Source organism: Hetaerina americana, unplaced genomic scaffold, assembly GCF_022747635.1.
Source record: "Hetaerina americana unplaced genomic scaffold, ioHetAmer1.1.p SCAF_1, whole genome shotgun sequence".
Classification (NCBI taxonomy): domain Eukaryota; kingdom Metazoa; phylum Arthropoda; class Insecta; order Odonata; family Calopterygidae; genus Hetaerina; species Hetaerina americana.
In genome coordinates, this window is record NW_027286069.1 from 91,876,792 (window position 1) to 91,903,895 (window position 27,104).

The 27,104-nt window shown below is 34.8% G+C and overlaps 1 protein-coding gene across 1 annotated transcript in view; it reads left to right on the plus strand.

The window, feature by feature from the left end:
- The window catches only part of TH1 (negative elongation factor complex member TH1), a 28,530-nt gene extending 3,901 nt beyond the window's left edge, over positions 1-24,629 (plus strand). The window contains exons 7-15 of the mRNA XM_071583666.1: positions 1,245-1,394; positions 4,243-4,373; positions 6,206-6,393; positions 12,496-12,618; positions 15,202-15,367; positions 15,790-16,000; positions 16,951-17,091; positions 21,158-21,287; positions 24,368-24,629. Coding sequence (XP_071439767.1) covers positions 1,245-1,394; positions 4,243-4,373; positions 6,206-6,393; positions 12,496-12,618; positions 15,202-15,367; positions 15,790-16,000; positions 16,951-17,091; positions 21,158-21,287; positions 24,368-24,399 — 1,272 coding nt within the window. The 3' untranslated portion in view covers positions 24,400-24,629. The remainder of the gene's footprint in view (positions 1-1,244; positions 1,395-4,242; positions 4,374-6,205; positions 6,394-12,495; positions 12,619-15,201; positions 15,368-15,789; positions 16,001-16,950; positions 17,092-21,157; positions 21,288-24,367) is intronic.
- The last annotated feature ends 2,475 nt before the right edge of the window (positions 24,630-27,104 follow it).

Sequence of the window (27,104 nt, forward strand, 5' to 3'; positions counted from 1 at the left end):
AGATGAATTGCAAGGGGCAAGTAAGAAATGAAGATGTGTTAACAGTTAGAGATAAGTTGGTTAAGGTAATAATTGACCCAGAAAAGATCGAAGAGAAATGAAAGGAATATATAGAAGAACTGTATTGTAAAAAACTTAAGCCAGCAAGCTTAGTTGTCTTTTATCATCAGTGCTATTCAATGTGTATGTAGAGAAAATGATCAAAGAGGCATGGGAAGAACTGGAGATAGCAATGAATGTAGGCAGAGAATTCATAAAATCTGTTACGTTTGCTGATGACCAAGTTCTAGTTTATCAGTCAGCCAAGGGGTTGCAAGCATTGCTGAGTGACTTGGAAATTCAGTGTGATAGATATGGGATGAGAATCAATATAAATAAAACAAAGGTTATACAATTCACCAGAAAGACAAAGACTAAGCTTAACATTAAAATAGGAGGGCACAGACTAAAGCAGGTGGAGCGTTTATGTATCTCGGAAATGTTAAGGACCCAAATGGGCAGAGTAGTGGGGATGTAAGGAGAAGAATTGTTGAACTAGGCAGAGAGGCTTTCACAAGGAGGAGGGATTTGATGGCAGGGAGGATGAGTAAGGATATTAAAAAAAGGCTTGTCGAAACTTGGATATGAAGCGTAGCTATATACGGTGTGGAAACATGGTCACTGAAGCAGGGGGATAGGTGTAGATAGAAGGCTTTTGAAATGTGGATATGAAGGAGAATGGAGAAGGTGAAATGGACTGAAAGGAAAACAAATGAGGAAGTGGTAGGTATGGCGGGCGAGAAGAGGGATTATTGGTAGATAACATAAGGAGGCTGGAAAAATGGTTGAAAAGCTTGTTGATCACCTGTGTGATGTTGGAGACTGAAATATAGGGGAGAGTGTTTGACAAACGAGAAAAGGGCAGGAATAGGATAGGGATGTTAGACGGGATGAAGGGAGGTAGGAAGTGCACAGAGATTAAGAGGGACTTGTAGAATAGAATGTGGGGTTGTGTTTTCCTAGGAGAAAAAAATGTTTATTTGGTAGTTTTTCCATCCAAAACCTATCTTAACCGGTAGGTTACCTAAAAATAATATATATATGCACACACGCACTGCATCATACATATAAATATATAGAGATGGTAAGGGTGTAATTTATCATGTATGTCAAGACTTGAGAAATAGTGTGTTCTCTACTTTTAAATAAGAGGATTGGAAAACCATTAGTCAAAATATTTATAGCTTGGATATTTCTTTGTTCAGCTTATTTCAGATGCTGGCTACCAAGGTGAAATAACCAGCATATCAACTGCAGCCCAACAAATTGAGGTGTTTTCAAGAGTTCTAAAAACTGCTATTTCAGGTTTCCTTCAGAGTGGAGATGACTGGCAAAATAGTATTCAGGAATGTGCTGTACGTATTCTTTCTTTATATAAGGCATCTTAGTTTTGTTATACAATGTTACATCATGTCTTAAAGGAATTTTATTCAAGCCCTTGATTTTTGTCATCCAGATTGTGTTTCTTATTCTTGATTTGAAGGTTCATTTGAGATTTTTTGTCTTAATATTTGTTAGGATATAAAGGCTGCTATGAAGTACATATTTCAGTAAATTACTCTTACTCTTCCCGAGTTCATTATAGTGGGAATCGCGATTGAAAAAGGAGATGGACAATAATATGCTTCAGAGAGTAATAATAATTACTCCTAGCCCTTCCAATATTAAATACGTCTGGAACATTACTTTTTTTATTCCAAATGCCATCTTAAACAATCAAGATGAATAGCTTGGATGGTTTAACAGATTTACCATGAGTTAAATCAGTAAAAGTAATTTCTTAAGAATTAGTCTAAATAAACCAAGGCTTCTTTCCTTGCGAACACTTTGGAGTGACTATAATATTTCTGTTGATGAGATTTACTGCTTTACAATTAACCATTGATGATTTTTATCGCTAGTGGAATTAGAATATATTTATAGGATACCTAAATGGGATATTTTCTGGAGAAACAGTTATTACTATATTCATATGGTGCAATACATACTACATATTTACAATAGCAAGGGGAAGTGTCATCAATAAGCATTTTAGTTGCAATGAATTATTTTTAGTCAAAGACAACTTGTAATGGAAGTACTACCTGCAACGCCTGTTGAAATTAGACAGGAATATTGCATTGCATAGACTTAGTGGCAAAGAAAGCAAATTGTTAATGCACACAACTATAAGCAATATGAAACATGTTTCAATGTTTCATTGTCAAATATCCAGTTATAAATAGTTTTGAAAATGTATTTGTGTAATTCAACTCCTGTCTGGCATATGAGAGGATAGTGGCTTTACTATTAATTTTTTCCACACAAATATCTCTTTCTTTTATTTTTAATTCTCTGTAGATTCTTCTGGCCATTTCCATATTTACATACATTTTCTTCTTACATCCATCAATTATATTATCTTTCCCTTGACCAATGGCTTGATTCTTAATTCTCATTTTCTATCATTCCTCTCGTTTCCTTAGCTGCTCTTTCTATCCCATTCTTAAGCTCCACTCGGCTTTCTCCAATAGTTTTGTTCCCCTGTGCTTACTTGGGTATTTATCAAGTTTTTCATGATACTCCTTCCTTTTTATTGTGTCAGTACTTCCAGTTTACTCATAATCCTTTTAAATCCTTGCCGGCCCCGGTAGTGCGGGGTAATGTCCTCGTCTGCCAACCCAGAGATCGCAGGTTCGATTCCCACCTAGGTGGTTTTTCCTCCACCTAGGAATTGGGTGTATATAATTGTCAAATTGTTATAATTAAGTTTGTTGCAGTGGTCGAATTGCTGTTTTTGGACTAATGCAAAAAAAATTGCATATTATGGCACAAGTCTGCATCTGCACTCTGGAAACTGAGTTGATGATGCTGTTTCTAAATCTTTGCCAAATCATGGTATCTGTTTCTCCTGGCATCTTTCAAATGTGCCTATGCCTGTGATGGCGTTTGAACCTCGTGTTAGATATTATCAAATCTCTTCTTCTGCAGAACCTAACTACTTTCACTTCCCCCAATCACTCCTAACGCATACTCTCCTACCTCTTTTCCATCCATCCCTTTGCCTACCACTGCTTTACAATTCCCTTTGCTATTTAGGTGCTTTCTTCCTGGTACATTCTGAAATACTTCTTCTAATAGATCGAACAGTCTATTTCTTCCTCCTAGTGGCCACGAGATTGCTAGTATTACCACCAGAATGCTCGAGTTTACTTTTATCTCTTCCAAAAGTACTCTAACCCTCACCGCTGTGCATTAACTACTATTCTCCCTAGTTATTAAGTAATTGTATTAACTACTTAATACAGGAGATCATTCTCGATAGCAGCTCCTGGTAAGCTACCACCCTTTCAATAACCACTTTTTCTGTTTGTAATGCCAATATGTTCAATGTACAGGTATACCCTTATTCAAAGGCTTCTACTTCGATGGTATTTTCCCTCAATTCGGCAACTGAAGATGATTGTAAACTTAGGTTTACATCTGCTCATAATATTTGAGAGCTTAATCCTCTCCACATGGCTTCTGTATTCTCTTTTGGTACTCCCTCAAAAAATCATGAGGAAGATTGAGCAAATCTTTTCTGATCATTTTTCATTGTGGATAATGGGCTACTCTAGTTTCATATCTTACTGCCTGCATTTAACTTAGAGTGAAAGCACTGGAGCAACATGCATCAAAGATGTCTGGGAAGAGAATAATGGACTACTGCAGTTTTTTCATATCTTACTGCATTTCACTTTGGGTGACAGTATGAGAATGAAACATAAATCAAAGATCTGGGGAGAGAATTTGCTTGAGTCTGGGTGAAAGGGTTAGAGTTATCATAGAATGAAATGAAGTTGCATGTGGAAAAAAGTTTTAAAAATTTAAAAAAAATTTAATTCTAGGTGCAATAGGTGAAAGGTCTAGGTGTATGGGATGTTATTCAGAACAACCCATTAGTGATGGAGTTCATTGGAGAAACTCCATCACTTTTTTTGTCCTAATAACCTCTCTCCATAGGGATTTGGCTGAAAATTTGAGCTCCAATGTGCAAGTGTTTTTGTTTAGAACTTTGTCATGTCATTACTACAGATACTATTTATTTTGTTCCTTGTTGTTGCAGTAGTTATGATGTTGTACTTTGTATTTATACTTTGAATTTTGTAAATGTCATAATCGAGATGTAAATTATTGTGGGACGGTTAGCCTCAAGCATGAAGTGTATTTCTATTATTCCAGAAAATGGTGTGCCATGGACAGCATACCTATGTTTACAGTCAAGTATTGCTACAAGTTCTTGCCCAGGAAACGAAAGGTGGATCAAACATGAAGAGATTGTCACAGGAAATCACTCGGTGTGCTCAGAAAAAGTAAGGCCATCTTTATTAGCATAATCTAGGTTTCAATTAATTAGATTTTCTAAACCAGGAACAGCAGATAAATCTGTTTTAACTTTTAGCAATATTTATTGGAAGATCAATTAAATGCATAATTCAATGATAAAATATGAGGTAGTTAGAAGTACTGAGCTTATTAGTGTACATGCTGGTATGTCACACCATGTAATTACTATACAATACCAAACTTATAAAATGCCTCTTTGGAAACTATGACTTCTCAACAAATTTGAATGTTATCATACATAGGTGATGCAATTATGGTATTACTAGAATGGGAAGGGATGAAATATCCAGATGCCCAATCAATGGGTAGATATGTGCTTGATTTTAATTATTTGTTCCTTAAGTGATTTATGAGACATTCTATTTTCAAGAATATGGATTGGATAGTCACATGTTATTAATACCGTAGTCAGTAAAATATCTATTCCAAAAATAAAGTAATAATCTTACTTTGGTTTATACGAATAAATGCCTGAACGTGTGCCTGAGTGGTGGGGGACCCCTCTACCAAGCTGACTGGTCAGACCCCCTTATTTATTTTACCCAGCCTGTATTTATTATATGTATTTTTCTTTAGGTAATAAGTTTATGAAGCATTTTACTCATACATTTACCTAAAATTACTGAAGTAGTCATTTTGATCGCTTTTGTATGGTGTCATTGATTTTTTTATCTATTGTATCAAGCATAATGATTTATTTCTTTATTTTGGAATTATATTAATTCTAAAATTATTATTTTAATATATTCAGTTTTTTAATGGGTAACAATATAAATATGAATATTGAGAATAAGCAATGCCCTGAAGATTTGGAAATAAGAGCAACTTCAGATGATGCTTTGCAGTTGATAATCGGCTTTTCCACTCTAAATCTATGTGTTGATTCACTCAAAATTTCATTGAAAATTCTTAGCATTTAGAAATGCAGATTCGAAATACATTTATTATGGATTTCCATATCTAAGGAGTGGTGTGCCCACTAAATGAAACAAAAAAAAATGGTTCACATTCATTTATTTTATGGCTAAGTTCTGAAAAGAAGTCCTAAAATTATTTTCACATAATAGGAGATGGGGAGGTTGGTGACCTTAATTTGTTTGCTCTATGCAAGCACACTGATACTTTGAAAAGCAGATAGTAAACACTAGTTCATAACACCAGAAGATTATTGCATGACAAACCTATAACTGAATAAACCTTGAATTAGCAGGACATTCCAATTATGTACCTTGCATCTGGGCTAGTTCTGGTCCATCAATTATTTTATCAAACATTGAATAGGCGTGGAAGAGGAACCACTGTTACTTTTACTTAAAGTTTCCTTTACATTGATATTTATCATGAAGTACTACCTTTGCCCTTTTCTGTACTGTTTATTAGAATGACAGTGTAATGTGACATAAATGACTTAACTGCTGAATATCCCCCTTTCTATACAAATCATCTTTCTCTACAAAATAAATAATAATTCATAATAAATTAATGCTGCAGGTAACTCATAAAAAAACTTGCAAATGGTTCTTCGTACATGATTGTCATTTTACTCTCTACATATGGAGAGGTAGGAAGTAAAGTAATGTTTTTAGTTTGCTTATTCCAAATGCAGGTATCCCCAAGTCCTAATGTTTTGGTCTTGAATATTGAAATAACAAGGTATTCCTGTTCTAAATTATAATATCATTTCATTTTAAAATCTTGGTTTCATTTTGGAAATTAAATTGTAGAGCCTAATAATCATTTATTCCCATCCTTGTATTGACAATCAGGTCAAATTCATGCCATAAATAATTCTTTTTAGCCGGCATGATGTTACTCCTATTACCATGGCACTGAATGGAGCATCAGGATATCCTCAGGCGTGCCAAGCATTGACATCAATGCTTTCACGTAACACTCTAAATCCAGCTGATATTACAGTTCTGTATCGTAACTACTCAGCGCTGGACCCTCCTCCCATTGACTTAATAAGAAATCCACAATTCCTAGGTAAGTTAATGTTACTGTCTAGCTTAGTTTTATATTTTTGCATGATCTTATACAGTTTAGTTGTGTGTAGTTACCAAAGAATAGCATAAGGACCTAAATGTGCTATCTGGTTAATTGTATCCATAGTAACTTTGTGGAATTGCTTCATATCAAAATGAAATACACTATGTTATCCCACAGAAGAGCTTTATTGTACGACCCGGGTTTCGTCGAAGATCGACATCATCTGATGATGTCGATCTTCGACGAAACCCGGGTCGTACAATAAAGCTCTTCTGTGGGATAACATAGTGTATTTCTAAATGTGCTAGTACAGGTTGCACAATTAAAAATAAAATGAATCATGACACCAAAAAAGTAGAGGTTATACATGGTGTACATGTGGATATATGTAGAGGAAAATAAAAAGTTATCATATTCATACCAAAATTTCTAATGGCCCTGATATCAAGGCCAAATATACCTTTTTCTTGCACATAGAGCCTGGAAAAAAGTTATGACATAAAGTGCTTTATTGCTTCATTAAGTAATGCATGGCAACTATTAATTGAAATGGGTCATGTTCATACTTGTCATACTTGGCTTTGTATGCTTTTTTCTAAGTTGATCATATATTTGTTCTGAAAAGTTTCTGAAATGAATCCATCTCATGATTGGTATTAATTCATTTCATGAATTTGTATAGATTAGAGGGCACATCCTTAGCCTTTCAGGGGTTCAATATCCAGGTATCAGCTGACAAGAACAGAAAAAGAGAATTAATTTAAAAGTGTGGAGGAATTGTCTTAGATGAGATCTGGATTTTTAAAAATTATTTTAAACCAAATACAACATGTAATGGAACATTGTCCATGTTTTCTTAAAAATAGTTTTATGTGCACTATGGAATATGTAAGATAGCTTTTCATGAAATGATTCCTGCATATTTAATTTTATGAATTAAAAAAAATTAATAAAGATTATAAACTGGCTAGTTTAGCCTTATTTTACTTGGTGTTGTGAGAAAATATTAGATACTATTGCTTATCTAAAAATTATATGTATATTGCTTATATAAGATTAATATTTATTGTATTTCTTCTAAAATTGTAAAGTTTATATCTTGATGTGTCCTATATTTTGGTATGTATGAATATGCAACAAATCTCCGGACAAATAAATGCATTATTATTAATATTCATCCTAAAATGAGTTCTTCCGGTTTTTATTGAAAAATACTTTGATCAAAAAAATTTTTAAGTAAATTTGAATCAAATTCATAAGCAATGCAATTAATTTCCATCAGATTTAATAATATAGTTATGGAACCAGATTTTTATTTGTAGCATCATGTTGAGCTTTTTTTATTGGCTTAGCCAAAGTTTTACTTCTATTTTTTTGTTCTGATGTGAAATTTGAATGGATATATTTTGATGTTTGCATTGCTGATCCCATGATATTCCCAAGTCAGCTAAGTGAGAAAGTTAACCCAAATCATGATATTTACAAGATTTTATCCACTGTGGAACTTTATGATAAATGATAAGTTACACTGCGTGAACACCTTTACACTTCGTCTATTTCTATGTGTAGTAGAGTCAGTATGAGTAGATATATTGCATTGTTTCAATTTTATGTCACTTGACCTCGTACATCCAATATTTCTGTTAGTCCTTCCTTAGGTCTTCACTAACAAGAAATAATACCAGCTAACCATAGAGACATTATGTGGTCACCCCAGCATACTGTTTAATTGGAGTAATGAAAATCTGTAGAAAACCTGGGCACTAGTTCTGAGTGATTGCTTTTTGTTTTATATTTATAAGTTATTTATCATTGCGATGTTCATATAATATGCTTAGCATCCACATTAATTTAATGTGTAAACTGTTTCCCAGCTTACATTATATTGTTTTATTTATATTATGTAGAATTTAGATTATGCCTTTGGGCATCACTGGACACCTGCTTAGGCATTTGATTGGCATGGTAATTCATGTTCTTTCTTCATCAAAATAATGCTTTCCACCATGAATAAGTCCCAAAATGCCCTATTATTTAATGATTGTATGAAAATGATTGCCATGATCAGGTATATTAAAACGCATTTTCAAGGGCAAGATTTGTAATTAAATTTAGGTTTTTAGAATGAAAGTTTAGAAAATAGCTGTGAAAATTCATTAATAGCATTCCAAAACTTATTATTCTGATTAGCATATGGTATATTCTATTTGAAAAACAAGAAACGTTTTGAATATTTTGTCAAAATAATCAATAAAGTGTGAACACTGGCAGGTGATATACTTATAAGTTTCAAAGTTACTTTAGAGATTTTACTCCATCCTAAGTACTTCATATTCTTTCTTAATTAATTCCTTCTAATTTAATTCCTTCAGAAATATACTATCATGAAATTCTAAATACTGCTGTTGCCTCAGGATTCAGCTATTTAAGAATTTGGTCTGGTAAATGCTCTTTTCAGATGAGTCTCCAGGCTCACACCAATTAGTCCTTCAGGATGCGGTGTCAAATAAACTTTCTGGAAGGTAACAATTCAAGAGCAGAATTTGAAGATTTGAAACTCTTCCTTCCAATCTGTGAAATTCAAAAGATTCAAACTTTTACCTTTACATACTTAAAAATTCAGGAATGAAAGGGAAAAACTGGGTAAAAAGAATATCATGCCTAGATAACTTATCCTGTTTGAATTCTGTTACCAGAGGTGGATGTGAAATCATCTCTGGAAAAAATTGACATTTGCTCCTATACAAACCATGACTTCATAACATATATCATAGACCATTCTCCGAGATAAAATCTGGGCATTCCGTGGAAAGATACATTTCTAGGAAATTAAATTTGATATGTGGAATGAAATGGTAGTAAGAGTCATGAGAAGAAACCCTTTCTTGCAAATAATGCAATTTTTACCCTTATACCTAGAAGAAATGATGGTCCAGTTTCTCATGTTTGATTGTTGTGAAACCAGAATACATGGCTCCTATTGAGGCCATCTGGAACCAATATCCACCAACTCTAGTTCTGCAGGGAGCTTTAACTGATCTATCTTGTACAGCATGGAATTCATCCTAAGTGTCAATGGGGGGTACTGCTGATATTACACTTCTTCCTCCAATAATGCTGGAACATCGCTATTAGAGGAAGATTGCATTTGTGTCATATGCAATGTGGGACTGTATGTCTCATACTTCTGTAGTTTATGTACAATTGTAAAGAGTGGAGCTCTTTATATATTTTAATGAAAAAAAGAGACAATTCATTTTTTGATCAATTCCAATAATCATTGGTATAGTTATTTTGATAGTTTTAATAAATAAGTACAGTAAACTAGTAACTTTAAATTAGAATTACTAAAGAAACTAATTAATTGTGTACATGTTCTTTTCAATGGAGTTCCAGAAAAATTACCTCCTGACTTATAAAACTAGAGAATAATTGTGTAATGCGACTTGTTCCACAGCATCTCCGCTTATATATTTGTAATTCAATGCTGTTCACCATCATAAAATGTATATTTTTTTACTTGGGGTGATAAACCGGAAGATATATACTTTTTGGAATCTGAAATGTAGTAAGGTAATGAAATTGGAAAGACATAGTTAGCACCTACCGTTGCCATTTGGCATTGCCCATTTTCATGCATATTTGGATACCCATGACAATTTTTGCATTACCTGTATTTGCTATAAATGCACCCATTTTATTATAGTTTAGTCCAAATTTAAACAAAAACATGAATTTGGCATTTCATGGTTAGGAATACTCAGTTTGGCATTATTTAATGTGGTGAATCCTCTATTGCCTTCTAAATCATCTTTTTTTTGAGGACGAATTTTTCAGGATTGGTATTTAAATTTGTCTGTTAGGTAAAAGACCATTTTTAAGACCATTCTATACTTGAATGTGTACTACTGCTTAGCGTTATAAGAGGACATTTGAATCATTTATCAAAGTATATTTTTTGCTTGTGTACTCTTATCCTAAATTTTGCACCTCTTTTGTGAAAGAAGCCATAATAGCTTTTATGTTAAACAGCATATTTCTTCTTTGTTCCATTGAATTTCATTGGAGTGTTAAATATTACCTACAAGGGTAAGGTGAAAAGTTCTCGGCCTGACACAGTGATGGCATTCCAATCAGCAAAAATTGATGATTCCTGCCTGGGTGCGCATGTCATTAGTTTGTTAGACAAGTTTCTACTTGTTCTATCTAGTAGTTTGTTAATATGTGTTGTTGCAGTAGATGTCCTTCCTGTTTTTTGTTGAAATGGAAAAACTTGAATATCGGGCGGTCATAAAATTCTTTGTTTTAGATGGATTAACCCATTAGGAAATTCATCCAAAGTTGGCAAAAGTGTACAGGGACTCTGCTCCTTCAATGTCAACTGTTAAAAAGTGGGCAGCTGAATTAAAAACGTGGTAGAACATTCCTCGAATGTGACCAATGGGCAATGAAGGACGGCCAAAAATTGCAACCACACCAGAAACCATTACAATCGTTCACAATATTGTGTTGGGTGACAGGCGAGTGAACTTTAGTGAGATAGATAAGGTCATGGAGATATCGGAAGATAGGGTGCAAAACATCTTGCACAAAGAATGAAGGATGCGAAAGCTCTGCACAAGGTGGGTGCAGCATTTGCTGAATGCCGATCAAAAGCAAAAATGCCAAAAAATTTTGCAGCAATGTTTGGACCGATTCAAGAGGTAACTGACCGATTTTGTGCGGTGGATGAGATATGGGTCCACCACTACACGCCAGAAACAAAACAGCAGTCGCAGCAGTGAGTGGAAGCCAGTGGTTCACTGCCAAATAAAGCAAAGTCGATTACATATGCCGGAAAGGTCATGGCCACTGTGTTTTGGGATGGGAAAGGGATCTTGTTAATTAATTAATCTGAAAATAGCAGAACAATCACAAACGAATATTACTCCAACCTTCTTCACCAGCTAGATGCCAAAATTCACGAGAAGAGGCCTGACTTGAAGAAGAAAAAAATTATCTTTCACCAGGACAACGTGTGGCACCTGCTCACAAAGGTGTGTTTGCAATTGGGAAAATACAGGATTTGGTGAACGATTTGCCCAGCCATGTTCCTAATTCTCCTGATTTAGTATCCTTTGTTCCCAAACTTGAAGAAATTTGTTTCTGGGAAGCGCTTCCCATCCAATGAAGAAGTTGAGAGGGCCATAGATGGATATTTTCACAGCCATTTAGACTCACATCTGCAAAGGAATACTCATGTTGGAGAAATGCTGGACCAAGCGTGTTCAAGTCAGGGGATATTATATAGAAAAATAAAATCATTTTTTAACTGAAAATTGCAGTCCATGTTAGGCTGAGAAGTTTTCACCTTATCCTCGTATACCTTGATGCATAAATTTACCTATTCATCTTAAAGTGTATGTAAAGATATTACAACTTTTCAATAATGTTTGCAACATTTATTATTATATTAGTTATATGATAGGTTGAAATTACAGTTATAAAATTACATTAAATTAATTCCCATTTTTGCCATTAAAAATTAGTTAAAGACCCATAGTTTAGCGGTCTAAGCAAAGCATTTGATGATGTTGTTTGGGCTGACCCATGCCAATATCAATTAATTATTCAAGTGTTTATTTTTCAGCTTTAATATTTTCAATAAAATGTTTTTTTATAATAAAAACCTTAAATTTTCAAAAAACCATCTTTTCGTCCCTCATGTAGGTGGCCCATTCATTTGCTACAAACTATCAAGTATTTCGGGTAGTTCAGTAGAAAGTGGTTTTGTCATGTTCAATTTGCAAGTTTCTATTGTCACTTTTTCCATAAATTAATAAAATGCTTTGACTGAAGAGAATGAAGTAAGAATCAAAGATTCTACGTTTCCACAGGAAAGAATTACTAAACTAATGGGAGAGTATGTTTAAGCAATTCGCATGCTCTACATTACTGCATATATAAATGGATGAAAGCTTTATTAACAAAAAGATCCATTGTGCATGATATAGTGAAGAATTTATATCAGCAATATTCTTATCTAAATTTTAAATTATTAATAAACAAATAACAAAATAAAATGATGTTACAAATATGTATGGATTTTTTTCATTTCAGAACTCTTAGTTGATGCTCTCTTTAAGCCTGGTGTGAAACTAAATCCTGAACATAAGTCAAAATACATGTATCTCCTTGCGTATGCTGCAAGTGTATGTGAGGCACCTGGAAACGTGGGAAAAGGTAAGGATAAAAATGCTTAATACCATGTATTGGTTAATGTAGCCGGAATCTAAAATACATCTGATTCAAAATAATCTTCGAAATGCTAATTGATAAAATGGAAAATTGTATTACCAGCCTAATTTCTTGATTAACTTTAAGGTTGTGTAATATGAGATGATTCCCATACTCTAACAAGTGAAGCCTGGAGGAACTTGACCCTTTTCTTCGGAGCGGAAGGGGAGTGTCCTACTTTTATGAGTGTATTATTATTGATAATTTGTTTTGAGGAAATAATTTAATCTGGGTTTAATTGCCTATTGCTTCAAGTGTTGCGAACAGTGATTGAAAAAAATTTAGTATGGATAATGAATCATTTTTCATTTCTGACCCAGGTTTCAACTTAATCAAGTCATTCATTATTAGAGTTTTTGGTGTGAAAACCCTTAGTTTAAAAGACCCTAAGAGCCTTGAAAATGACTGTAGTTTCAGTTGAGACCAGATTTGGAAAAAAAAACAACGAATACTACCTTGATCAAAAAGTTCCCGGAATAACCACCGTGTGGCGCTCCCATCGTTCCGATTTGAGTTCTGTTTTTTTTGTTAAATTGGTACATCTGTTGTTGATATTCCCTTTAAATCTTAGTGTCATAACTTGACATTTGCAAAAGTTACGTAGCCAAGAGTACATCTATCTCTGTGTGTGTTGGCGATTTTTTACAATTTCAGAAATGGATTTAAATTTGCAACAACGAACTTGTATTAAATTTTGCGTAAAAAACGGATTTAGTGGCGCACGGACGTTGGAAATGTTGGAAAAGTGTTTCGGCAACGATTCTCTAAAAAAAACGGTCGTTTACCAGTGGCACGAGCGGTTCAGAAGTGGTCGTGAGTCAATCGAAGATGATGAACGCAGTGGCAGACCATCGACATCGAAAGTCGGTGAAAAAATTGATAAAGTAAAAGAAATGTTGGTCAATAACTGCAAATTAACCATCAGAGAAATAGCGGAGGACTTGAACATTGCCTATGGATCCGCCCAAGACATTGTGGTTAATGATTTGGGTTTCCGTCGTGTAGCAGCAAAGTTGGTGCCAAAAGACCTCAATTTCATGCAAAAAAGAGACCGTGTTGACGTCGCAAAAGACATGATTTGCGAGGCTGAATCCGATCCCACATTCATCAAAAGGATCATTACTGGAGACGAGACGTGGGTTTATGAGTACGACACGCAATCCAGACATCAGGCAAGTGAATGGCGTTCACCAAATGAGCCGAGACCAAAAAAACCACGTCATTTTCAGTCAAAAAAGAAGGCAATGCTGACGGTTTTCATGGATTACAACGGTGTAGTGCATCATGAATTTTTGCCAGAAGGCCAGACAGTAAACAAAGAGTATTATTTGGGCGTTATGAGACGTTTGCGTGAAGCAATTCGCCGAAAGAGACCAGAAATGTGGGCAGAAAACTCGTGGATTTTGCACCATGATAACGCACCGTCGCACAGTGCTATCATTATTCGTAATTTTATGACGAAAAATGCAACAAATACCATCCAACAGCCACCGAATTCACCTGATTTGGCTCCCTGTGACTTCTTTCTGTTCAATCGAGTTAAAAAACCATTACGGGGAACGCGTTTTAGCAGCCGAGAGGAAGTAATGGAAAAATCGCAGGAAGCACTGATGGACATACCGAAAACCGAATATAAAAAATGTTTCGAGGATTGGATCAAGCGCTGGCATAAGTGTGTTGCAGTCGATGGGGATTACTTTGAAGGGGACAATATAGATTTAGATGAATAAACTTGTATTTTTAATTTTCTGAATAAATTCCGGGAAATTTTTGATCAAGGTAGTATTAGTGAACTAGGAAGGGTGCAACCAGCCAGATAGCTAGCACATAGCAGATAGTTTGCCAACCAGGATCCATCATTCTTGGCTAATAATTAGTTTTATCAAGGCTTGAATGTCTATGTGATAATTGGAGAAGTTGTTAAAATGTGTTTATATCAGTGGAAATCTTAGAAAAAAGCACCTGAAAATTTGCTGTTAAGGTTATAAAAATCATAGAAAAAAGCTTTGAGTATGTGTCTTGTTTAAAATTTAATGAAATAAGTGTGGCGACTAATGTCTCCATAAGAGTGTCATAAGTTCATTATTTATGCATTGTGATTTCACTATCCAGTGCATGGAGTGAAATTCTTTGTGCTTGTTTAGGTTTATATGTTGTTGTTATTATTTTTTGTTTCCATTGTTCAAAGAAAAAATTCTGAAGGAGTTAGTAATCATCTATAAAATTATAAGGTAAATAATTTACATGCTTTAGAATAAGTTGATACTCTGTGGATTAAAATACCTTAAAATATCCTGTTTTCAAGTGTATTTTTGAAATTCTTAGGATTAAAAGCTTATCTTTTTTATTAGTACAAATGATAATTGCTACAAATGCTGTGAGTTTCAAAAATTTCTTGACTAGATAATTTCATGCAAGAATACCCTTAATATTGTGGTTGTTTATCTTTGATTGTAATTATTTTTTGGAACGATGGATTTTGATCTAATGGTCAAAAATCAGGATTTAGAGAGTATATTTTCATCGTAGGACCAAAGGGTGGACAGGGTCGAAGAGGTGGTGGAGGAACTGTGCCATCAAAGGAAGAACTCAAAGCAACAGCACAGGCCATAGAGAAGGTTCATGCAGTTTGCTGCTCTACACGAGGATCAGCTGAACTTATTGCTGATCTTTCTACCCTTTATCAATGTATTAGGTAAAATATGTTGAAATTTTTTTGTCATCTAACTGACTTAATGCAATGATTATTGCAGATTAGATATCCATGCCCTTGCTATTTGACTAATTTTTTCTTTTTATGAAAATGAGTACAGTTTGTGCATGTTATTGCAGCAGTGTGCATTGATACATTAAATAATTGGATGCTATACCAGAGGGAACCTCTAATAGCAGAAGTTATTATTGGTGAACACTAGGGTAATGTCCTGTGCATAGGCTATTACATATTTCCCCTCAATGGTCTCCTTTTTAATTCCTCGTTTCTCCCCATCTTATGCTGCTAACTGCTATCATAGAATGCACAAGCTGTGCATGGTAAATATCCTCAAGCTCCCAGTTGCCTCCCCTAATTCTTCTACTACTTTGCATGATATTCTGACCGAAAATTTTTATTTTCAGATTTCCTGTGGTATCAGTTGGTATGGTTCGGTGGGTGGAATCAACAGTAACTGAGCCATCTTACTTCAAACTCTGTACGGAACATACCCCTATCCATTTAGCATTATTAGACGAGGTTGCAGCTTGTCATCCCCTTCTTCACCCAAAAGTTCTTTCACTTCTTGTTTGTCTTTTTGAGTCTAAACAAGATGAACTGGAAATTCTTGTACAGGTAATTGGTCATATTTCACTGCCTAATTTTTTAAAATATGAATATGTTTTATTGTTGTATGCATTAACCTTACTCTAAACATCATGGGGAAGAGTGAAGGAAAACAAAACTTGACTCTCTGAAGCTTTGCTGTGTAGAAAAACGCAATATTTACAAAAACTTTCAGGGGAGAAAAGAGTGCATAAAGAGGTTCCATACTACTCCTGCTTTCCTGTTCTCGTCATTGAGATACAAACTGGGCCTTGCAAAACATTCCTCTACCAGCCGGGGTCTCTTCACCTTCCATAAACTTCCTAGTGAGAGTTCCCAAATTCTACTCATCATTTAAACCCTCACCCTGTTCCCTTCCTGCTTCACACAACCCTACCAAATAAGTGTAATATAGGTAGATTTATACTTTATGGAAATAATAAAAACCTGTGCTAAAAATATAATGCACATGTTCTATTAAGTTTGGCGTCATCACTTTCCAAAGTACAAAATTACATATCATCTGACAATGGCATAATTAGGTATAATGGTTTTAAAATACAGTATAACTATGAGTTGTTATATTAACCCTTGACCATAAGAGAGTCAATCATTATGATAGCTAATGTAGACATTTCTGAAAACTTTTATAATTTCATCAAAAACCACAAAGTAGTGATTTTAGAAGAAGATATTTTCAGTTGAATCAAGGCAGTCAATGCATTAATTTTAATAATGTTACATTGTGCTTGTCTGTAAGCTATTTGCATAACTTAGAAAAGAGCCACTGATGTTAAAACTAATAAATTTTCTGTAAACTTCCCCTTTGCCCTCAAGTTTACCTCAAGAGGATGCTGCAACGGAACTTCTCACTTACCCAAATCAATTTTCATATTCATGAAGACCCGTTAATGTTTTTTGTTTCAATTTGCATGGAATAATGAAACATCTTAGCTAACCACCATTTGTTCTTTCTGTAGCTTGAAATGCGGAAAATGTTGCTGGACAGAATGGTCAATTTGCTTAGTAGAGGATGTGTGGTCCCTGTTGTAAAATATGTGAAACAGTGCTGGCAAAGAGGTGATACTGATATTTCACTCATCAGATACTTTGTGACTGAGGTAAGATTGAAATGATTCTTAATTTTAGTTTTAGTGTCTTGGCACTTTGGGTAGAGCTTTCAGCTACTGAACAGGGTGAGGTTCTAAATCACAGTTGAAGACTCACCTGCAGTAAAACACCGCTATCTGTATGAGTTTAGCTGTAAAATAATCAAGTTTACATTAAAAAAATAAGTGGGTGCTAAGTGGAGGACGAAGGAGTCAGTATTAAGCAAAGATGATAAAAAATTCTGTTGAGGTGTAAAAATGTGCCTACTAATTAATCTACACGAATTAACTGGAGGGGAGAGCAGCTGCCATTCTTCATTTAAATGAATGAGCAGACCCCAGTGGTTAAAGGTTGAAGCAACAGACCACCCTAATTTCACTGCAGGTGATTTTGCTTAATATTATTGTATAATATATGGTAATATAATATTTTGTGTGCAATACTTTAATGGCTGTGATCCTGCAAGGTGGGAGGCTTTGGAAAACTGCCGAATTGCCATCCTGAAGGGCTTCAACTTACCAATTCTTCTTTACTTTCATTGCTTTAAACAATAGATGTGATGGGACCCTCTTGAGTAAAATTTATTGAGCGTTTTCTACTCTTAGTGTGTCAGTATACTTCATATGTCTCCTAGTGTTTGGTAGCAGACAAAAGTATGGCTTAAAAATGACAGCTATCAGGTTCCTTCTGAAGGGATAATTAGCTTGATTAGCTAAGTGAAGGCAGGCCTGCAGTGTTAATAGGTATGTGGGTTAAATTGTGTCATGATGCCGGCAATTTACCAAAATAGACCCCTAGAATATCTTCACTGCAAGCCATGATTGTTGCTTATGGCACAAGTACTGCTAAGGCAACTTTCATACCTTGTTTTTCATTTCTTAAATTGTTTTAGAGAGCCTTAGGGCTTTGATGAGCAAGTCTCAATGCCATGTGAACTAGCAGAGACTAAGGATTAAGATCTATTATTCCATTGCCCCTGTACGACCTTTCCCCCTCCATAACTCCTCTTTCTTTACATGATTTAGTGGCAGATGCTAACAGCATCTACTTCAAATGCTATATATGTAGCAATGTGCAGCTTGTAAGGTAGGGATTGAAAATAATGTCCTTAGAGATAATTGGTTCCCCCATAAATAAGTGCCCTTGCTCTATACGCACCTTGAATTTTGCCTTTGCAACCTGCATTCTATCCAATCCCCACTCTCTTTCTCCTCCACCTTGTCTTTATAAGCCAACCTTCCCTCCTCTCTTCCTATGCCGAACCTCCTCTCTTGACCTTGGTACTTGTTTTAACTCTTCATCCTAGTTTGATATGTCATATCATAGCCTAATGTGGAATGGTGTAATTACACTTTAGTGGAAAGTTGCAGTTGTATTAATTGTTCTTCAATGCCACCCAAACATTCCTCAATCATCATATTTTGTTTTATTACAGCCTAGGAATGACAACATAGATACAAAATATTAGGAATCTCATTGTTATGCAACCAGAATAACGGTAGTAGTGTGCGGGTTGCAGGTTATGAAGGATGCATGAACTCGTAGTGCCTCAATTCAATCTAACATATATGTATGTATACAGTCACGTTTCGAAGCTCAATGTCATTTGAAATCCTGAAAACTGATATCTCTTTGTATTAAAACTTCTTTTCTTCACAAACAATACTTGTTTGTCAATTGTGTAAGGAAATATTTGTTTACATTGTGCTGCTTCTATTAGTTTTGAGCAAGCTTCTTAATTCACAAGTGACTTTGCTGGTGTAAACTTCCAAAGTCTTATTTGTTATTCTCAAGTGTTAAAAATTGCCTCACCCTCCTGTCTAGTCCAGCTTATCAATTTAATTGCAACAGCCACTGGTTACTGCAGTCATCTTGAATGTATCTAAAGTGATTACCTTTTGTCTCTGTATCATTATTTTGGTTGTGTGAATATTCTTTATCATCACTTGTTGAATTACTCATATTTATTTTCATTGATCATAAGATCATCTTTCAATTCCTATGGTTTTCATTGGTATAATTGTGGAAATCAATTACTCCTGTGGCCAAAAAATTCTTCAAAATAAGTCCTTTTTGTTGCCAAATAAGGGTGCTTCATTTCAACAATGATTCTTCTCTACAGAAAAAATGGAAGTTATTTTTTACATTCATTTCTCACCAAAAAGAGAAAGACAACTTAAAATAGCTCTAATATAATTACCCCTTCAGCTTCTAAAGATTGCTCAAAATTACCATTGTTATAAAATGTTCCTTTTCACGAAGATTTTCTCTGGGCAAGGAATTATCCGAAGAGGACTTACTGGAACTGGAAATATGCAGTGAAAAAACTTATTGCTTTGGGAAAAAATTAACTTAGTGCACAAGCTGCCATTTTCCCATTTACAATATCAGATAAATAAAAGTAATTATTGGAACTAAGCACCCTTGAAGGCAAAATATTGTTTCATAAATCCATATTAGTGTTAAGTCCACAAAGCTCATCCAACAGGACCTTTTGGATAATGTAGACTTATAGCATGTTCAGCGGAGAAGAATCATACCCGTGTATCCTGGGTTCATCACAATGAACAACGTACAATGGGTACAATGAACTTCGTACTTTCTTTATTCACCAAGCATGTAAATTGAATGTAGGTATTTACCGTTGTTGGTCTTTGTTAATATTTCCTTTGTATTTCTATCATTCAGGTCTAATAGCAGTTATTGAACTGAGTTAATGCTTCACAACAATGTATAGTCTCAAACCGTAGGTTTATGAAGTCAGGTAAAAAGAGGTGAAAAAGGAAGGAATGTGCAGTTCATGAAACAAACAATCCAAACATTTTAAGAAAAAGTATATATCTTGAAGATAAAATGGAAGTGATCAATTGCTTTGGGAATAGGCAGTGCCATAGTGACATCACACATAATTTTTAAGCTCCTGGCATGAACAGATCAAAACCCATTTGAACAAAGAAGAAAATAAGTTCATTTGCATCTGCTATGTGTACGTCTGTGAAAAAAGCATGTTTTCACATAGCATATTATAAGAACCAATGGAAAACTTCTGATTTCATGGATTAATACAAAGTTTTCAAATGGTATGCCTCTTGCACAGACCAAGTGAAAGCAGCAAGTAATTAGTTGCCAAGCTTTAGTTATATTCAAGTCTGGAAAAATAGTAGGTCATTGAATTCTCTGAAACATTCTGTACCAGTTCCAGTTGATTTCTAAATTTAAAATGGCAAGGATATATTATTAGTGTCTTTTTATGGTGAATCAGTGAATCAACTCTTATGTTATAGTTCTCTCATTTGGTGCAATTTTCATAGTTCAAAGCCCCTTTGGAAATTATTCCTTGCCTTATGAATATTAGTGCATAAAAACAATCTTTATTTCCCCATTTTAAAAAATCCTGATTGGCTTGCTCTACGCATTAAAAAATTATCACAGGAGTAGTCAAGAAGAGGGTGTTTAGATATGTATTCCAATGCCTTTTATATGGTAAGTTCGAAATTCTTTAAATAGAAATCAACGAAAGTACTTCTGGTATTTACTGTGAATCATAATAATTATATATTTTTATATCAAAGCAGTTAAAAATTGTAGTCAGTTGAAAACATGCTGTAGTACAAAAATACTATAGCATGTTTTCTATGCATGCTGCATTTTTTCTATGCATTAATTAATTGAATATGATTATGTTGTTGTTAAATTGTTTAGTCTTCATTATAATGACCTTAAATCATAATGAAAATCTTGCTTTAAGGAAATAGGTTCACATATCTGCCAAGATTATCATAACCATAGAATGGAATACTATAGAATGAAAACAAATATGTAGTTAATGAAAGGAAAGTTGGGATTAGAATTGTGAAATCTGCTATAAGCTGAATTTCAGTAGGATATGCTTCTATGTCTTTTTCAGGATGATTTAAAATGTTTAAAGTACAGCAGCTATCAACATAGTGTTGCTGTTATATGTATGTGGGTTTTAAATAATTGTTTTCTCATGAATATTTCTTAATTTTGTTATGGTAAAGCTGTCTAAAATTTTAATTTATGCCATGCAACTAAATATTCTTCCTTGCTTTCAAGGTTCTTGAGGCTATTGCCCCTCCATACAGCCCTGAATTTGTTCAGTTATTTCTGCCAATGGTTGAAAATGAAGAAATAACAGGGACTATGAGGTGTGATGGAGATAATGATCCTGTTTCTGAATTCATCGGTAAATGTTACAATGGGTATTTCATTAATGTGTAATGCTTATTAAACTCTCATGTTTAGTTGCAGGTTGCCCAACCGTTTAGATTGACAGATGGAAATTATCTAGACATTAAAAATGTAGGAAGTTACTTCATTCACATATAGTTTCATTGTTTCTATTGACGAGTTCAAAAATAGAAATCTTCTTTTAGTAGTAGTATGTTTCCAGCCATGGGTTTTCTATGGGTAATTTGATGCCCTACTCTTACATTAGTGACCCAAACTTTCAATATCTAAAAATGCTCTCATTTATTCACTTCAGTTAAATAACTTATCCTTATTGTGAAGAGCCCACTGTGTAAGCCAAGTAAATTATCAATGAATTTAAACAGCAATCTATTGCTTCTAGAACTGCATAGCAGCATACCAAATGAGAGTAATGGGAAAGGGAGCAGCACCACAATATTTTATTGGCTAATAAATTACAATACTACCTGCAGATTAATATTGACATCTAGTGTCAAGCCTAGGTACTTCCTGTAAACCACTCTCTACTGGTTGGCAATGTTCAAGATTAGATAGGTGTAATTAAAGTAAAGCATTCAGTCTATTTTTTGCCAATTTCTTTCTGTATCTGTAAAGGCATTTTGAAGGTGAAATGACTTCCTGAACTTTACAATAATCATTCTTGTCCACCACCTTTTGGCTGACTTTATCCTTTGAGCATTATGTCAGGAAGAAGGTTGTAAAGTAGTCCTCTGTCATCTCCTTCACAAATATGACTACATGAATGATGTTTCTTGAAATATTCTTTTCATTTTGGGGTCCAGGCTTTGAAAGCTTTTCCATATATTCCTTTCCTCTTGTTTTTAATATTTAAAAATTCCAAGGGAAGTTAATGAGGTGTGATAATTAAAAAAAAACAGGCTGAGAGTGAAAAATATGTTCTTTTGGTCATTGAATAATGAGTATAAATGCATGATTTTCATTTTGGTGTAAATAATGAATTGACCTTAATATCAAACTGCCAGTGGGTGCGAAATAGGTGTTTCATTATTCCTTGTCTACTTAATTGTAAAGCATAGGTTAACTGTTGCTAGGGAATTTCTGATTATGTCAGTATTCAAGTCCACATTAGTGTTCTTTGATTTTGATACAGTTGGCATGAAAGAATCTATTTTTAAGCTATGCTTATCTTTTTGTCTAATTTACCTTCAACATATACATGATCCTTTATGGAAGTGATGCACAATATTTTATTGTAACACGACTATCCATGGCGCAATAAAACCAGTCGGGAAATCGGGTGAGGGGTCTGCCCTTCCAACATAGCTGGTCACCAGTTTGCTCTGAGCAGTCTGAGTGAAAAGACATGCCTCCGCGTGAATTGTGTTTTTCAACTTTGTGCTGTGATGGAGCATTAGCTTTAACAGCGATATGCCGTCAAGTTTTGCATGCAGATTGGGAAGAATTCAACCAAAACATTCAAGATGCTTCAACAGGTCTTCAAGGACAACTGCATTTCAAGGTCACAGTCCGGGAGGTAGCACAAGGTTTTGAAGGAGGGCCAGGAGGAGGTCGCCGATGAACTCCCTTCTGAATGCCCAGCAACGGCCAGAACTGACAAAAATGTGAATTGTGTGAGCAAAGTTTTACGTTCCTCCCATCGATTGAGCATCCAGCAAATTGCTGACACCCTACACATGTCCACATCTGTGGTGTATGGGATAGTGACTGAGGATCTGGAATTGCATACGGTCTGCGCGAAGCTTGTGCCCAAAGTGTTGATGGAAGACCAGAAAGAACTACAAGTTTCACACTGTCAAGAATTTTTGGATTTCATTCTTTATGAGCTGGACTTTCTTCTCTGTCGTAACCCGAGACGAATCCTGGAAGTTCCAAATATGATCTAGAATGGAAAAGGCTGAGTAGCGAGCGGCACACAAAATCATCCTCCTGCTCCAAGAGAGCACGATTGAGCAAGTCTCGCATCAAAACGATGCTCATTGTCTTCTTTGATATCCAAGGAAATGTACATTTTGAGTTTGTAGCGTAGGGAGAAACTGTCAACTCAGCCTTTTATCTGGAGGTGCTCAAGAGATTGAAATGCCGGGTTGAGTGTGTAGGGCTGACATCAAAGACACAGTCAAGCTCCACAATAACAATGCCCCCAGCCACACGTCTTCATTGTTGCCAACTTCCTCGCCCAAAGCACCAGCCCCCTTACAGTCCCGACTTGGCTCAGTGCGACTTTTTTTTTCCTGGCTGAAGAGAGCTGAAAGGAAATGATTGGGAGACAGTAGAAAACATCGAAAAACATTCAATTGTTCCCGGCTCAACATCTATCCAAAAGCATGCCACAACGTTCATGAGAAATATTCCCATCAAGGAGTTTCAGTGAGTGTTCCAGGCGTGGCAGGCACGTTTCCGCTAGAGTATTGATGCAGGGGGAGAGTAATTTGAAGAATTTCAAGCATTTGTACAAGTGCAATCAAATTATTTTTACCAGAGAATGGGCATTACTTTTATAATTTACCCTGTAATACATTTAGGTCAGATTTGTTAGCAGGCTAAGTTAGCTCACTTCCTTAAGCATTTAGGTTAAATTTCTTTGTTTACGATATAAAACTAATACTTAAGCATAAAAGACCAATTGAATATATCACTCAGTTGATCCAGGAGCCTATGGTTTTGAAAATTAAGAATCCAAGCATGTTGAACCTATTTTCACTGAGATTATAAGGGTATTACATGCTTCAAGGAAATCAAATGCTTGATTAATTAGTTTTTATTTTTAAATTAATGTTTTATATTTTTTTACTCACAAATAATTCTGTTGAGTTGTAAAGATATTAAACTACATGTTATTTTAATGCCTTAAAAGTTACCCAGAACTTTTTCTTTATCTTTTAAAGATGGTAATACAAAGCCTAAAGATAACCTATCTATATTATTTTTCACTTGGTGTGGGAATAACCCATAGAAATTTATGCATTAGATATTATTATATTATTTGATCAAAATGATCAAAAGAAATGAATTGTAAATATCACTTGCTATATTCTGTAAATTGTCCTGATTATTTTATATTTTCTATTTCAGGTCATTGCAAAGCGAATTATGTTATGGCATAATACCATTCATTCGTTTAGAATCATTACATTTATTTTATATGATTTGGGTGAATGTAATTAAGAAATTTGCTTTTGTATTGAAAAGTGGACCATTTTTTCATCATGGAAGAAACAGAATCATTGATGACTATATGTACTTTGAATTTGTATATTTGCTTCAGATTAAGATATTCATTGTTTTATCTATTTTAAAATGTTTACCAGTGAAAATATATGTTTATGTATTGAAAGATTTGTTGTTCCTATTTATTAATTGATCATCTCAGCATTCTCAAAAGGGGAAGATCTCCATTTTTTCCTAGCTGGCAGTCTGCCTTGCATCTCCTCGGCAGATTACTCAATTACTTTATGATTACTTAAGATGGTTCTTAGGTTTGGAGAAGGTATATTAAACAATTGAGCCCAATGAGATTTTTTTCATTTTTGGAGCTCTATCTATCTCTCAGAATAGTTCAGATTTTTTTTTTTAAAAGATACACTTCTTCATTTGGAAGCCATTTAAATTTTTTTCCAAACCACGGGTTAACTCCAAAATTACTTAGTGACCCTTAATTATTGTAATTAGTTTACATTTAAAGCTTTCAAAAAACTCCTTTATATATCAGCTAATGAAGCTTATTGGTAATCTCCATTAAATTCACCTATTTCAGCACATCAGTAACATTTTTCTGCTACTAAATCAAAAATATTTTAAATAATTTATTTAATTTTAATTCAGATGAGCCTGAGTTATCAGTAAATCAAAATTTTTCATTTGGGTCTCAAATACTAAGTCAATGAGTAATGCCACTCAACTTTACAGAAGCAATTCGACAAAAAGTGCTTTCAACTTATTTTGGTGCATTCATTCATGATAAATCCATTGCCTCAAGAAGCAGACTTTTTCTTAGTGAAGTATTTTTCTACGAAGCCTTTATTGAAATCACCATATGGTTCTAGTTTTTTAGGGGAGATGAGCGACAGCTCGGTCATTTGCGCCACTTTATCAATTCTTATCATGCATTGGTAAGGGAAGACTGCTATGATTCATTATGATGATGATTTATTATTACAAATGCACCAAGGTAAACTCAAAATGGCTCATTAGGTAAACTTAAAGCGTGTTAAGGCTTTCTTCATTTTCTGTGGAAAGTTATACAGGAGAATTCAAGCCTTAAACCTGTCATTAGAGATACAACTATATGTGTTATAATAATAGTAATTGGTCCCAAGACTTAACAAAGTAAAATATAGGACAGGTGTAAGCACAATTAATCTGCTGTTTCAGTGTCCAGAAGACTCCAGAAACTCTTCCGCACTATAATAGCATATACAGGATGAATTCTAAAAGTAATGCAATTATTTTTATAAAGTAATTTATTGAACAGATTTGCACAAACACTAAAAATTCTTTAAACTGCTTTCCTTGGGCCTCCACACATTTTTTCCAACGACTCTGCCATGATCAGTATGCACCCTGGAAGGCGTCTTCTGGGACCTCTCGCAAGGTCTTTGTCACAGATGATTATCCCTCTTCTATGGATAAAAAACTGGTTCCTTTCAGGTCTGCCTTAATCCGAGGGAACAAAAAGAGAAGTCTGCTAGGGTGAGGTCAGGATTGTTGGAGGTTGGGGTGGTGTGGGCCTGTGGTGTTTGGCCAGGAACTTACAGACTCGTAACAAGTTGTGGCAAACACCTTGGGCACGAGCTTGGTGCACACTATCCTCATCGCTAAATCTTCAGTAACAATGCAAAACACAACAGTAAATGACAAGTTCACTGCTTTGGCAACCATCTTGTTACTCGATCGGCAATAATAGTCCAATAATTGTCGAACACGAGCCACATTTTTGTCGGTTTTGCCTTTTAATGGCCACCCAGAGTGTTGTTTGGTGTGAACTTCTGCGTGGCCCACCAAAAAAGGCTTTAAACCTCTTCAAAACTTGTGATTAGGACAGAGCAAAGTCCCTGTAAGCCACAAGAATCATTTTTTTGTCTCCTCAAGAGATCTTTTCGGTTAAGCACAACACTGAGTAATTGCATAATGTTGCTCGACTGTCGATTCCATTTTTTTCATGACACGGTCGGCACACAGGTTTACAATAACTGACGCCCTGCCATTTTCACAGCTTGGTGAGCACTGAGATTGGTTTTGCGGCAAAGTTTAGTGATCCCCCCACAACTCCAAGTGGTTCAATCCTACTTCGACCAATATGAGCATTTTGGAAATTCCATTACATTATTTTTAGAACACACCTGTATCTATCAGAAAATGCTTGAGATATTTCCTAAATGTACCCCTAGAAGGAGCAGATTTTATGCATACATATCAGAAGAGTGGCAGAATCACACTGTTGAGTATTATGCCCATGTACTTGAGAATTGGTAATTTGTTTTTTCATATTATCCTTAACATACATATATAATTCATAAATGTATACAATTGTAGTTAGAATTTTTCATTGTTTAAAATAAGGTTTGCAAGTATGCCATGGTGGTATTTTTACGATATACTTAATACATCTTTTTTGAATAATAAAAACTCAGCGTAAGCCAGATAATGCTCCCCAGAAAATAATTCTGTAGCTCCTATGCGACTGAAAGTTGCTGCCGTAGACCATTTAGTATATTTAAATCTACGATGTTTGTGAGATTTCATAGAATAAATCCACTTTTTACCCAAGTGGAACAAATGCCATTGGTATTGATCCCCCAGTTTAAGGACT